The sequence below is a fragment of the Hoplias malabaricus genome, chromosome 12 (assembly GCF_029633855.1).
Source record: "Hoplias malabaricus isolate fHopMal1 chromosome 12, fHopMal1.hap1, whole genome shotgun sequence".
Lineage (NCBI taxonomy): Eukaryota > Metazoa > Chordata > Actinopteri > Characiformes > Erythrinidae > Hoplias > Hoplias malabaricus.
The window spans coordinates 35,987,912-36,003,269 of record NC_089811.1 but is presented as its reverse complement, the minus strand read 5'-3'; the positions used below and the strand labels follow the sequence as shown (position 1 = coordinate 36,003,269).

At 45.3% G+C, this 15,358-nt stretch overlaps 1 protein-coding gene across 1 annotated transcript in view; it reads left to right on the top strand.

Annotated features, from left to right (window-relative positions):
- The window catches only part of pard3bb (par-3 family cell polarity regulator beta b), a 309,049-nt gene extending 295,082 nt beyond the window's left edge, over window positions 1-13,967 (top strand). Inside the window, exons 22-23 of the mRNA XM_066685934.1 lie at window positions 1,928-2,004; window positions 12,467-13,967. Of these exons, the coding sequence (XP_066542031.1) occupies window positions 1,928-2,004; window positions 12,467-12,803 (414 nt within the window). The 3' untranslated portion in view covers window positions 12,804-13,967. The remainder of the gene's footprint in view (window positions 1-1,927; window positions 2,005-12,466) is intronic.
- The last annotated feature ends 1,391 nt before the right edge of the window (window positions 13,968-15,358 follow it).

Genomic DNA, 15,358 nt, shown 5'->3' with positions numbered 1-15,358 from the left:
AGACACACGGCCTGTGTAAACACATACACTGATCAGAGGTAAACAAGGCACAGGGCAGATTCGTAATGTGCCTAAGTGTGTATTAACAAACCCATTCTCATCAAACAATACAAACAATATCTTACAGATTCAGCCAGGGACATGTGAACCTCGGAGCACTTTTACAATGAAGGCATGTACGTTTTGGCTGGAAAATCAAAGCTACTCTGGAGAACGCTGGACTGATGGCGTGAAAGGTTGTATGAGGATAAAGAGAGCAGTGTAGTGTGAATGAGAATAAGCCATGCTCAGAAAGAACGGGGAACCATTAATTCGCTAAACAGCAATCTCCTCCGCAATGGCTCTTGACATCTGTTGCTTTATTAATATGATAATGCCCATAGGAAAGAGCTGTATGCAGTCGGCTGGTATGTCAAAGCCTCACAGATGCAGTGTCTTTAAAACGCTGCAGTTTTTGTTCCCCAGCAGTTATTCCTATGGGAAAGGATCACTACATGTCCTGCATTGGCAAAGAGTTGTAATGGCAGACATCTGGGGGTGACTGTTTCTTCCTGGTCCCTGGGAGTTCTGCCACCTCAGGGCTTGCCGTCTACAAACTGTGTGTGGGCTTTTTTTCCCCCCTCTCTAGCCTAAGGACTGTTTCAACTAGAGAAAAGAGCTGTGAGCCTTGGACTGACTCCAGTGTGAGAATGTGAGTTCAGAACAGTTCCTCCTCAAACGCTTCAGACAAAATCGTACAAAGAGGAATGTGAATAAAGGACATTTATACGTCCCTCTTTTCATCAGTTACGCTTTCTGTCGTCTTCCTAAGCTTTCTATGCCCCCTCCCTCAACCCGTCTCCCCAATCGCAGGTAATGTCTGCCCGTCCCTTCATCTTATCATCATGAAGACATGCCCCGAAGACGTCTCTGTGTTCCGAGATGGTGAGAAGAATTGTGCTTAATATGCAGGCAGCGGGGCAGCCATTATGAGCGCGGTGGAGAGAGGTGGCGGCTCGGCGAGCGTATATTTAAAACTGGCTCATTGAGACGGATGACACAGTTTCTCCACTTATTGCCCTCGGAAAAGCAGGCAGTTTTCCATAATGGCGCTAACCTTCATCCGTCAGTCACTGCTAAATCTACTGGAATAATTTCCTCATGGATTACATGTCACTATTTATAATTTATTAAGTTGCCTGTATATTTTGGGGTGAAAGTCTTGAAGTTTCAAACTTCTATCGCCCTCAGCGTCTTCCCATAAAAGAGAGAGAGAGAAGGGCACAGAAAAATAATGAAACGTCTCTTTGAAACATGAAATGTAATAAAGGCTCTGAGAAAATTTGACTGGGTTGGGTGGTAAACAAATCCCATTGAAAGCTTAAATATTTGAAGGGGCTTTTCTGAAATCTGCGTGCTCAATGGCCAAGGATAAGCCTCTCTCTTAAGAGATTGCCCGTCTTGTTAATGTAATGTGGAGAGTTAATCTGGCTCTTCCTCCAGCTCGGGATGGGGGTTAGTCCAGGAGGGGTGCTGGACTGCTAGGCTCCTTCCTGTTTTCAGTAACATAATCTGGGACCTAGCCTTCTACCCCCTCCTCACGGCTCCCGATGCTAAATCCCCAATAAGCAGCCTTTGTGAGCTGCTCTCTTGCAGCCTTTCAGGCCTTGATTACATGGCCCAGCAGGTATTTGAGAAAGAAGGTAACTTTCATCACTGCTGTTAATGGAGAAGGGAAAGGAGCAGGACCAAAGCTGGGCTTATAGTGAACCCAAAAAGACTGGCACTATTCATGTCATATAATCATCATCTGTGTGGTAATCCGTCAGTATTTGGAACGGATACAGGAACGGATGGGTGTGTGTGTGTGTGTGTGTTGTATAATAAATCCATGTGTGTTTTGGTTTGTGTTGGTGCGCTTCTCTAACTGTGCTCTATTCTTTAACAGATGCCTGTGAGGAATCCAGACCCCAGGCTGGTGCCCCGCTATGAGGATGTGGAGCGGCAGTACGCCTCCCTGCCCAGGTAAAAACCCACGTTCAGCCGTCTTTGCCATAATGGGGTCAAACTGCTCTAAGCAGAGATTATTGCTTGAATAACATTTTCACTTTTGCATGGTTTTGCACTGAACACTTCCAAAACCCTGTTGAGTGGTTTAATGACATAGGAATTCACATCGCCTCTGATTTCTTTTGCTAACAGAGTGTGACAGACTTGGAGGTTGGGGTATGTCAGTGATGCTCAGGCCTAATCCTGAAGGGCCAATGCCCTGTACATTTCAGAGGTTCCTCTGCTTCCCACACACCTGATGCAACTAATGAGCTCATTAATAACCCGTTCCGAAGATGAAGTGGGTGTGATGGAGTGAGGAGAATATTTCAACCACTGCTGTTTGTAATCGTGACAACCCAGATAATATGACAACTGAAGACAAATTAAAATGTCTTATTTAACTCTTAATGAGTTTTATTTAACGGTGGCACGGTGGAGCAGCAGGTTAGTGTCGCAGTCACGCAGCTCCAGGGTCCTGGAGGTTTTAGGGTTTGAGTCCCGCTCGGGTGACTATCTGTGAGAAGTGTGGTGTGTTCTCCCTGTGTCTGCGTGGGTTTCCTCCGGGTGACTGTCTGTGAGGAGTGTGGTGTGTTCTCCCTGTGTCTGCGTGGGTTTCCTCCGGGTGACTGTCTGTGAGGAGTGTGGTGTGTTCTCCCTGTGTCTGCGTGGGTTTCCTCCGGGTGACTGTCTGTGAGGAGTGTGGTGTGTTCTCTCTGTGTCTGCGTGGGTTTCCTCCGGGTGACTGTCTGTGAGGAGTGTGGTGTGTTCTCCCTGTGTCCGCGTGGGTTTCCTCCGGGTGACTGTCTGTGAGGAGTGTGGTGTGTTCTCCCTGTGTCTGCGTGGGTTTCCTCCGGTTGACTGTCTTTGAGGAGTGTGGTGTGTTCTCCGTGTCTGCGTGGGTTTCCTCCGGTTGACTGTCTTTGAGGAGTGTGGTGTGTTCTCCCTGTGTCTGCGTGGGTTTCCTGAACTGGATCGAAAACTGGGCGATTTCAGACAACGAATGAATGAATCAATGAATGTTTCATATAAGCCATTGATATTATGCTATTATTATATATGAAAAGGTTTCATAATACAAACCAAAGTCAGCAAAACGTTAACTGACATAGATCAGTCCATACATCAAAGCTGATAAAAGCAGTCATTATAACAGACGATGGCCACTGGAATAGTCCTTTCTGAAGCTTTGCTGTTGGAACAGAACAATATATCTAGAAAAGAATCTTTACAGAAAGTAAAATAATCTTTATATTCAGAAGTCCTGAATGTAACGGTGTTAAAAGATTTAATCGTGAGTCGTGTTGGACAGTTTTTATTGATTCATTCACACAGTAATTTGTGGTATTTTCAAATCAAATCGAAATTAAGAAAAATAATAATAAGACATTTATTAAAAAAGTGTTTTTGTTTGTTTCAGCAGAGAAAAAAAAACAATGCCATAAATCACCGGGGCCTGGCATCTCTGTGTATTCATTAATGAATGCAAAACAATCAGATGAGGCTGTGGGATACATTCAGCCTAGAGGTGATCCCTCCATCTAGAGAGAGAAGGAGATAGACAGTAATGAGAGACAGAGGGCAGAAAGGAGTGAAAGAGAGGGAGGAAAGGAGGATGACACACACGTAGGCCCACAGTCTGTCAGAAGATGAACAGAAGATGAGAATATAAGAATGAAAGAGAAAAGAGAAGGTATGTGATGGGGACAGCAGATGCAGAAAATGAGTGTAAGTCAGAGAGAGAGAGAGAGAGAGAGAACGTGAGGGAAGAAGAAAGAAAGCAGGGAGCCGTCAGCCTCTTTCACTCTCACGCAGTGCTGAGTAATCCTCTTTAAAGCTTATAATTAAATCTGGAGTGTCTGCCTTCTGAGGCCTCTCTCCGCCTGGGAATTCACCTGATCCTCTCTCCTCTCCACGGAGACAGCCCAGCAGAGCCAGTCCTGCAACCTGATACACAACACACCTCCCTCTGAACCTGCGTGGAGTTACAGCGGCACCGGGTCTCTGCATCTCTTTCACACACACACCCTCTCCCTTTCTGCCTTGTTCTGTTTTATTTGCTCTTTTTAATTCTCTGTCACTGTGTCAATCTCTTGTACAGCTTTTTCAGTCTCTCCCTGTCCTGAGTAAATGGGGCTCCTGTTAGTGGCCCTCTCAAGCTTTTGCAGATGGAGATTCGGTGGTGAGTTTGGTTCACAGTGAAGTAAGAAACCATTTCCTGTTGCTTACAATACTCCAGAACCCGCTTAGAGTATTTCGCAGAACTTTCGGAAAGTGTCAGCATAGCGTTTATATAATATTACTGAAATTAAACATGACTGCGCTGCTTATACAGTATTCATCATTTGCCTTAAAGCATTAATACAGCGATGAAATGAGACCCCACAGCTCCAGCTCCCCAGGGCCCACTTTTAAAGTCATTTTCTCCCCCCCAAAATTACCTCGCCACTCCGACTCCGTTATATTGGTTTGTATTTTTGTGCTGACACAAATACGCTAAGCCTCGGTCACAGAGGCCTTCGCTAAATATGGCCCTGATTGTTATTCTAACCTCAGCTATGGAGCTTATATTAGTGTCCGACTGCTCTCCGGCTGAAGCTGAGGTCACCGGCCTCACAGGTGGAGGAAGGTCGGCCTGTTAGACCGAGCCTGCAGCTCCTCCATATGTGCCCAATTATAACCATTACCAAAATAATGCATGCTCATTATCCAGGCTGCTCAGACTGAGGTCAGCCAATCAGAAAAGCCGCTCACCCCGTATCTACAGATTATTGGATTAGCCAGCAGAGTCAAAGTTTTGTTTGATTCTGGCAGGGCTTTCACTGGATAGTTAGAGTGATAATTGGCTGATTAATGTGCAGATGGTGGCCTCTTCCACTGAACTTGGGGTGAAGAGGCACACTGACTCCACTGCTCATAGTTCTGTAGAACATAAACCTGTCACCCACACACACACACACACACACCTGCGCTTCTTCCACACACGTTGCTGTGAATGTGAGACCATATTTCATCTCCTCAGTTCTGAGTCTTATTGGCCATTAAGTCCACGTTATTCGTTTTTCAGAGGAAACATATTTAACAGACAAACGGTGATAGTAGCATTGGTACACTTTTAATTGCCTCTGTTCTTTGCCTTTATTACAGCTTCCTTTCTTTTGTAGACACTCGCTTTCAATTAAAATCGAAATAAATAAATAAGTACGTACAGGAATAGACAGCCGAGTAATCAGTGGTTTAGTCAGGAAAGGCCCTGAGCTTCCCTTTACTCAGTAACATCATGACTGCAGCAATCTGATCCTTTTATTCTGGATTATAGTACATTTTTAACGTCCATCACTATCCACACACATTCCCTTCTGCATTCTGTAGACACTTCAGTTCGGTCACAATGACCACATTGTCATTAGGACCTTCTCAGTGCTGTGTGTGTGTGTGTGTGTGAGAGAGAGATTGTGAACCTGGGGGGTCCTCTGTGGAAGACCTCCTGGCCTGCCAGCCCAGTTTTAAACGAGTTTGAAATCTGTTGCTCTGGGATCTTAACACAGCTTAAGAGACTTGTCGGAGCTTATTCTGGACATTTGTACTTACAGCATTCACACGTCAGTCAGGAGAACAGGGGAGCCGTCATATTCAGAGCTGAAAACACCAGAAAAAGAACCAGTGACAAGAAAGAAAAAAAAAAAAGGTTACATTTGACGAGGGCTCTGAAAATAATGCCATACTTTCACTGCTCTGCCTGTTCGATGTTGCCCTGGCAACCAGCACCCACCATCTGTGCTAAGCTAGACCTCCTCACCCTATCCCTTCTTTTATTATTATTATTTCTTTCCTTATTGCTGTCTTCTTTATTCCCTCCCCTTCCTCTGTTTTCCGTTATCTGTGTGACTCTGGTTCTGAGCCCTGTTTAAGGCTGAAACCCTTAGCCCTGTCGTGGAGTAAGAGGTTCAGCAGCGTGTGCATATCGACTGCGGCTGTGTTAAAGGAGTTAACCCGGGTGTTGATTTTCTTTCAGTAGCATGAGTGCCACGTTTCTCACAGGTGAGCCGTGGGAGGGGAGGAGAGGTCTCTGTGTGTCCAATCAGCTGTGAAATACAAGGCTCTGCTCCAGCCGTCTCCTCACCATTTGCACTGATAACCACACAGGCATGACTTTATTAGAGCAAAGCTCATTTAGCCCGGCTCAGACCAGCCACCGGGCATCAAGCAGCGCCCCATTACCGTGCCTGGCAGGTAGCAGACGGAGAATGTTAGGTTAATGGTCTAATCAAGCACGGGTTAATTTATTGATGGTTTCATTGGCTGCTGTGGTTGAGAACAATCAGTCCTGATTTCAGGCTCTGAATGCGCTGGGAGGTGCGCCGCTCACTTGGCGTTTCTGACAGCGCTCTAAAGCCGCACTTCAAAGGCGGAGACGGCGTTCTCAACAGGTGCCGACCTTCAGCGTTCTTCTGCCGCCTCTCAGAAGGAATCCTCCCTGCGCTGGCAGGAATTCAGATGTAAAAAAAAATAATAATTCACAGAGCTATTTCTGTCTGCGCGGCAGTGCCAAGGCCGAGAAACACTTAACCACCTCGCTCGCCCCTTTAACCATGCTTTACCTGCTTCTACACACTTCACATACACCCACACACACACACACACACACACACACTGAAACCTCACACTCAAGGCTCAGGATTGTGTGAGAATGTGCTCATTTACAGTTGCTCATTTTCACTGTCACAGATGTATGAAACGTGTCCTCGTTTAAAGAAGCCATTCAGCTCGCATTGGAGCATGGTATATTAAGCTCGTGTTGAATTTTCAATGCAATGCAATTAAACTCGGCAAAATTAATGAACGCCGAGGCTTTTCTTTTTTTATAATTACATTTCTCACACTGGGAAAGCATGTCTCATAGGTGGACACCTAATAAACCGACAACGACTGCAGACGGCGGTAATGGTAGCTGAATGTTTTTTATTTTCCCGGTTTCTCTCAGTAAAAGCCTGGAATTCTAAATAATCCTGACAGAATCTGTCCTCCTTTGAGCCTCTCTGTGGGAGCCCTGCTGGTGTCTTATGACTGTGAGGGGTCAACAGTGTGTGTGTGTGAAGGTAAGGTGCACAGTTCCCGAGGGCAGCTGTGTAAACATCGCCCAGCCTTCGCGGGGTCCAGGGTGTCACTCCAGCAGCCAGGTGCGCTATGGGGGATTTGCACTACCCCCAGCAATCGACTCCCAACGGTTTGACCACGCCTTTCTGAGCATAGCAGGACTTGACAGTCAGGTTTAAAGCTCTTCAGAAGATAACTGTCAGCTGTACGCTGCTCACACAGAGCAGAACCGTCAAAAACAACATGACGGTGCAACATCTCAACAGTGGGCTGCTGATATTAGACATCTCTGCCTTCTCTGCCTCTCTCTTACTAGCGCTGGATGATAACGCCATTTATCTTTCATTACTTTTCACTCTAGCTTTATTGCTCTTTTGTTTTGGTCTCTCTGTCGTGGCGTGCCGTTATCGAGTCGGTAATGAAATCTCATTTTAAAAGTGAAACTTTGTTACCTGGAGTTTTATACGTACTTAAGTGAGTTATCAAACTCACAAGAAGCTTCTTCACGACTGGTATGATGAGTCTGTTGAGTTGATGACTTTATGTATTATAATTACATTTGGCTCAGAAATGTCCTCACAGTTTAAAGAAATGGTAAAGCTGTCATTTCCTCGGCCTCAACCCCATAACGCTTTGTAGCTTCACGACAGATTTTTAATATAAGCTTTGTACCAGTGCTTACATTAACCTGCAGTATGTCAAACAGGTAGATTCAAGTTGGGATGCTGTGGATGGAGACCAGTGGTGATTGCTCTAAAACTGCAAGGGAAGCTCAGCTTCCCCTAAAATGTCAAAAAATAAGTGATCAAATATATACTGTTGTGTGTACATGTCATTGAATACATATGCACTACAACGCACTCAACTTTTGTTCAGAATCAGCTTCTTATCACTGGTAAAAAAGCGGCTTTCCTCTCAATCATTCCCGCAGCTTCACGGTGCTTTAAACACAGAGTTCAATAGTGAAGCAGCGAAACGAGACGAGTCATTGGATAAATGCTGGGCTTTGTCCCCCCCATCGGACGCTCAGCGTCTCTGGGGGTCTATGGGGCAGTGGGCTGGCCTCGGCTGGCCCGGACGCTCAGCTTCTGCATGATGATTGGATGATCTGTTTGAGGCTGAATCCCTTTTTGATTGACAGCGAAATCAGTGAATCAGCGATCCTTTGGTGTAAAGATCCGTGGGAGCATTACATTTTCATTGTGTTCTGAGTGCAACCGGAGACTTTCTTAATCTTTTTAGCGGCACTTTCTTTGTTAAAAACGACTAGCGACAAATCGAGCTTCTATTTCTGGTGGGTTTTTTGTAGCTGCTTGTGTTTGGAGACTGACTTCTATCACTCTTTCTGACTTCTATCTCAGTTTCTGTCCAGCGGGTGCTGCTGAGCCCCTCCACCGTCACAAAGCACTCACAGGCGGACACACTTCACATGGGCCAAGGCCGTTTAAGCAGCCTAGCTCTGCTGGCCATTGAGAGGACACTAGTCAAGTCCCTGGAAAAGACGCCTTGTTGGTACGACAGGGTCACAGATCATTTTCTTAAAAAGGAACGGAGGGTAGTTTATTACGTATGAATAAACCGACACATTTTATGATGTAGGCCGAAATTGAGCTTCCCCTCTTTGAAAGACCAGCATCCACCACTGATGGAGACAGATATCTACATTTTGAAGGTCTGTGGCTTTGTTCAGAAGCCTGTTGAGAATGTCACCAAACGTAGTCTCGTCTAAACTGGGGTGGGATTAACAGAGTTGTTTTAAGGTGTGTATGAATTTGGGGTGAGAGGGATAATAGTTATCTTTTTTTTTTTTCACTTTTACGTGGTAAGTATTAATCAAACAGCTGTTTCCACCCGTTTCACCATGAATCCCCCTCTGAATGAGTCGGGAGCTCTGGAATTCCTCTTATTTTCAAAAGCAGGTGTGAGAAGTCTTAAGCAAAGAAAAGGATTTTGTCCAAACGCAGGCTGCTAAATCCTCCCAAATGTCTACCATAAAACACTTAAACTGATTTTGGAGTTCTAATGAGTGTTTGACAGACAGAATATGCCCATTCCTCAGCTGTGTGATACTCACACAAGAACATAATTGGCCGTATTATGTTCTTACATGTTATCGCTCAATCCTCTATTACAGATGCCCACAGTGAATGGCTGTTCTACAGTGAGGCAAATCTCTCCTGATCTTTTACTGATCTGGAGAGTTTTCCTCTCTCCAGCGCGAGAGAGAGAGAGAGAAGCGATTGCCAGTCCTGTTTGTTTGCTGTACCAGGGATCCCAGGCTCTCTTGACAGGGATCAGGGATTCTCTAGAAGTACAATTTTCAGGATGCTAGTGTTATCTTCTCTTGCTTTACCTGGATGAGAGATACGATGACACTGACAATGCAGTTATTTGGACAAATAGCGCAGCTAATACACACGGAGATCAGGAACAAATAGACCAGCTTTGGATTTGAAGGCCAGGTGCGAGTACATTTAGATGCTTTACACCTCTTTGTTCTACAAAGCTCTTGAGTTTTAGGAAGGCACAGGCCAAGAATGGGATTTCTAAATGCTTATTCATGTGATTGTTTTGGATTAGTCTCTGGGAAACAGGCCTGCCAGGGGAGGGGGTGGAGCGCGAGGTTCGGAGAGATTCATTGTGAATGTGCGGGAGGGGTTTTGGGATGTCCTTGAACGTGCTGTTAGGACCAGGTGCAGGCAACTTCCACATGTGGCAAGACTGATAATCTTCAGCAGTAATGATGTTTCTGGCCTTCGCACTCCCCTCTGTTTCCTCTCTATACACACACACACACATACCAGGGCTTATCTGAGGCTGTGAGGTTGTGACATCACAGAGGCCAGGACCAATAATGTGGGGGAGTGTGTGCGCAGACGCCCGACTGTCGCGCTGGATGGGTGGTCAGCAGCATTGGGGAGAGATTAAGAGCATGCTGATGATTTCTGGAATGCCTGGTTTCTTGCCCTGACTTACTGTAGGAAGCTCCCCCTAAGAAACCGTAGCTGGAAGAGTGGTCTTACCACTGGGGTCTAATGCTTTCCACACTCAGCAAGGAGTATCAGCACACACATGTAGCCATGGACACGCTGGTGATATGGAGAATGTGCCGGCTAAATGATACCTTGAGAAGACATCAGATGGAAAGCTGGTTCACAGATGTGTCAGAACGAGGACGGTCTGGAAAGTTAATGGAAGGATCCCAGCTCTTTAAGACGTGTCACATGCCTGGGCTGGTACTGATCTCGGACTTTGGCTACAGGGAGGATGAGTGAAGGAATAAGAAGGAGCATAACACTCATAACCAGGGTACCTCCACACCTCTGTCTCTGTGCAGTAATAATACCAGTAGGATACGGATGTACCTAAACACACACGGGGAATACATTTCTAGAATAAAGCGATGAAGTATCTGTGTTCTGTTCTATGTTTTGTCAGTGTTCAGAACACATTACATTTTAAAAATTGTGAGATTTGTTTGGAATATGTACCTATTAAATACAAACATACTTCAAATAAATAAATAAACTAATGTTTATTAACTTTTCTATACAGTGTCTTCTGTAAATATTGATAGGATGTTTGCAAATGTCACGTCACTGGGTGAACTGCAGGTGGAGGACAGGAAGTGATTTTTTATCATTGTAACTGATAAACCACAAGGAGCTTGTCTCAAACACCAAAGGTTCATGTGGTTCGTGAGAGAGAACAACACAAGAATTTGACTGAAAACTGCTGAAAATCACCCCCTGTGGTCCGGAGGAGACTGAAGCAGCTTCCTATTCAGAAGCTTATTGTTCAGATTTAGTTGTGTTTTCTTGTAGAAGTGGTTTTATTTTGTAGAACTTGTTATTCTCCAGTTTCACCCGTCACCTTAAAGGGTGCAGCAGGCGCCAGTATGTACCTGCAGATACCATTTAAGGTGGAATGGAAAAACTGGTTTTACTGTGTGGCCTTTGAGGTGGGAATATTGAGTTTTGCTCAGTTGCATGTGCGGCCACTGGTGATGGACTTATCATTACGATAAGCAAAGTATTGTAATGTTAACACTGAGAGGCATCACGGTGCTGAAGGTTTTCGTTGCTTGATTAACCCACAGGACAATAATGGTCCTTTTTCACGGCATGAGTCCGGCTCTGCACGACTCGGCTCAGCACTCTTAAAGATTGTCTCTTTTCCACTGGCAGGGCTCGCCTGTGAAATGGAACCGGGACTGGGTCTGAAAACGTACCCGGTTCCAGGGACCAGGTACCAGATTTGGCCGGTGGAAAAGTAAAAGAGCCATGCTGAGTCCAGTAGAGTTGTGTAGGTTCCATGCAGTGGAAAAGCACCATAAAAGAACCAACTACATCATGGAGCACCTTGACACAGAGTTTGACTGCTAACAAACCACTCGTACGCCTCAGTATTTGTTTTGGGCAAAAGGACATCTGGAGAAAACATTCCTATACTGCTCCGTTAGCAGCTAATCTTACACTTTAGTTAAAAATGGCCCTCCATATGCTGTGCCACCCCATGCCTAAAGCATGCGGAACATTTCCTGCTGTGAGAATGTGCCTTACAAGCTGTGAAAGGACAGCCCCCGAAAAACGTCCTGACCTAATTCTCCGGACTTTTTCCAAAGTACATATGTGCAAAGAGCTATGGAGATACATGAATCAGGTTATCAAAGGTGATGGGTGCTGGCTTACACTGCACTGTCTCGTCTTACTGGGAGATTACACCCCCGTCAGCTACTGTGAGGAACCAGACACGGCCAAAAACGGGCCTCGTTATCACTGTCTCCTGGGAACTTGACCGCATGCCACTCTTCCATCCCCAGCAGTGTGTGTGTGCATGCAAGTGTGTTAAAATGAGCATGTCTAGCTGATCATGTTATGCTCAGCTCAAACTGCTATGCAACACAGGATGACGATTCAACACTATGTTTGGACTGAAGTGAGCCTCGCTCTCTCTCTCTGTCACTTTCACATGCTGCTTACTCTTCCTCACTCTCTCTTTCCATCTGACTGTAAAAGTTGTCACTGCTAGGATTAGGGGTCATTATTGTATTCCCATATCTCCTCTCCCTCAGGCTCCATATCCCTGCAGTATTGGGGCTCTCCTCCTGCTCAGCCCTTGCTGTGTCTAGCTCAGCTCAGCCCCTCCTTCCTTAAGCCTGTATTAACTCCCCTTATTGGCTCAGCTGGTAGCGCTCAGGCTCTCAACCTAAATTAAGTGACTTACTCATATGCTACGAGGAAGAAATTGACCCACTTTCCAGGTAAAGAATCCGGCTTTGCCAAACTCCATTTCCCACCTCTGCCATAGATGTAACTTTATGCTTTTCCTGTTCTTGCAGAAGAGGTCCAGTGGAACCGGAGGACTACCCGGGGCAGCCGTGGACTGGACACAGGGACCCTGCCCACTACCCTGCCCCACAGCCGGCCTTCCATTCCAATTACCCTCACCCTCTGGACCCTCGGCAGAACGACTCGGGGTTCTACCACCCACCACCTCCTCAAAGAGGGCCCCTGCGGCAAGACGTGCCCCCCTCCCCCCCTGTTCCCCTCAGAGCTCCCCGTTACGACACCATGAACCGCGGAGGCTTCCGGAACACCAGCCCAGAGCGGTTTGCCTACACAGAGGGACGACCATCTGACCCCAGACAGAAGAATGCCATGACTGCAGCCGTTTAGTCCCGACATCCCACTTCTGTGTCTGCGCTGCGGCTTGTCCATCACCTTTTCATGGACAGTTCATGTACTCGAGGTCTGTTTTCACTAGGTCTCGTCCTCGGCAACTTGCAGCGCTGCCAAGGTCATCCCAAAGTACTGACATCACTTTCCTGACTGCTCTGCCAAGAGAATGCTGCAGTCTTAACCTCTCCTCAGTCTCTGGCCCTGAATAAGGGCCAAAAAAGTTTCTCAAATTCTGTGACTCAACCACAATGAGGGAGAGCATGTGTGTATGAACTCAACACGTGTCAACTTCAAAGCCAAGTAAGACTATAGATTAATGAGTGTGTGAGACCCGTGGTGTGGTGTGAGGATGCCGTGCCTGAGGGAGTTGAGACTTGGATGCTTGTCCAGATGACAGTCCAGCAAGACTTCCGATTTCTTTGGCTCAGATTAAAGAGCGCGGTCTGGACTCTACACAGCAGCTATGAAGAGCTCTGGAATGCAGTGTGTAGACATGTTATAATAGACCTGTTAAAGCACACCATATACAGGGCTTCCCTGAGCATGGAAAAACCACTATAGATTATGTCCCTAAGCCTTTACACACTAAACCACTGCATGTTTCCTTTATACAACCATTGGCACACACACTAACTTATGAAAATGAGTTATACATATATTTCCATATATTTAAATATTACAGGAGATATCTATAAATACATCATTAAAGAACTGAGATCAAATAATAAATGGTATGAATTGTGTAAGTGAAGGTACGTCTGAGTAGAGAGACTTTTATTTTGATAGGGGGAAGACTTATAAAGAAGTGGAAGTATTTTTCAGGAAGAGGAAAGGAGGACCCACAAACCTTTGACAGGATGGAAATACGAAGAACTGAGACACACCTGCGTCATCCCGTCATGGACTTTGATTCCTTTATCTTGTCTCTATGACGTGAATAACGACACCGCGCTTGTTTCACTCTTGTAGCCGCCGCACACTTTGAATGTACAAATGACACTCTCTACATTCAGAGAGCAGACCCTAGCCACTTCAGATCCTGCTTCTTCTACAGTAAATATGTATCGTGTTTATTTCCATAGCTAGGTACTAAATCATCTGTAACATTAATACTCAAACCCAACCTTTTTCATTAACCTGTTTTTATAACATCTTTATTAAATATGCTCTTAAAAACATGCCTTTAATGCTGTTTCTTTTGGAAAACCAAGTCAGGACTGTACTGTTTGGCTTGGACTAAATAGGAGAGGTCAGAGTGAGTCCGGTGTGGAACGTTAACACTTTTAATGCAATTTCATCTTTCTGTAACCTACAAAAAAACGATACCTTTGTGATAATAGATCGGGCCAAATTAACACCTCCGTAATTATCAATTAAGACAGAGAGATATGGATCTATGATTACGGACCAATTTTTAAATTTCTGATGAAACTTGACTGATTGGTGAATTAAGAGTTGCACGGAGATAATTACTGAGAGCGCTGAGCGTTATCTGCGACTGTTTAATTAGTGGCTCAGCACTCTGGCCTAGAAAAGATAGAGGTAGAGGGGGGGGGGGAGGAAGAACTCTGGAGAGAGAATGAGTGCACAGAGCACAGAGGTCACGCTCACGCCCTCCCTGGGTGTGTCCGAGAGCGTTCACATGTCGCTACGTCCTGTTTCTGATTGCAGATGTTTGGATTAAACCTCGCTGTGTGATCAGATGAGTTTTGAGTTCACTTCCCTGCCTTTAAAGAACCCACAAAAACTCCAGGAATGTAGATGGTTTAGCTGTAACTCCATCCTCACGTTGACTCCACCTTCAGCCTCCTTGCTGAAGCGCTACAGTACGAACATTTACAGCCAGTGCCTTAACTCCAGTTTATGGAAATGCAGGCATGAGAACCTCATTTGTCCAGGTCTGCACAGAAAAGCCTGAATCAGCAAGGCCTCGCAGTTTTTCACCGAGCGATATCCAGCACTGTAGCGGCGAACACAATTGCGTTGAAGGGTCCAATTTTGTAGATTAGGTTTGGGACCCTTCTTTACCCAGCTGTAGGTTCGTTTATACACCGTAATAAAATTCTTTCTCCTTTCCTTATTTGTTCTTTTTTCTATTGTTGCAGTGTTTTTTCATTCATATTGTGATCAGAAAAAGAACTGGTGTAATTGCTTCATCTTCCGGCACTCCCAGAATCCATTTGTGATGTGTAATTATTGCAAGTCATTATTAAGCAAAGTTTTAATTAGCAACCGAGGCCAGAGTAATTACACTCTTCTATTTGATGTAGTCGCTCGGAAAGGACGTTTAAGGTTCTCGTGTTCTCGGTGACCCACATACTGCTGGTGTTGGATACAGATGATGTTGTTATTGCAGCGTCATTTTTTCGAGTTCCTGTAACACGAGCCTTTAAGGCTGTTCACAGATCAGCCTTAAGTTATTACACATTTGAGTGCTATTAATAAAGCTACACAACTTCGTTATATAACTTTGGAAATTGATATCTGGAGTGTGGTTTGAGGATTTTGGATAAGTCTGTTATCTGGAACTTTCTTCCTGCAGCGGGGGGGTG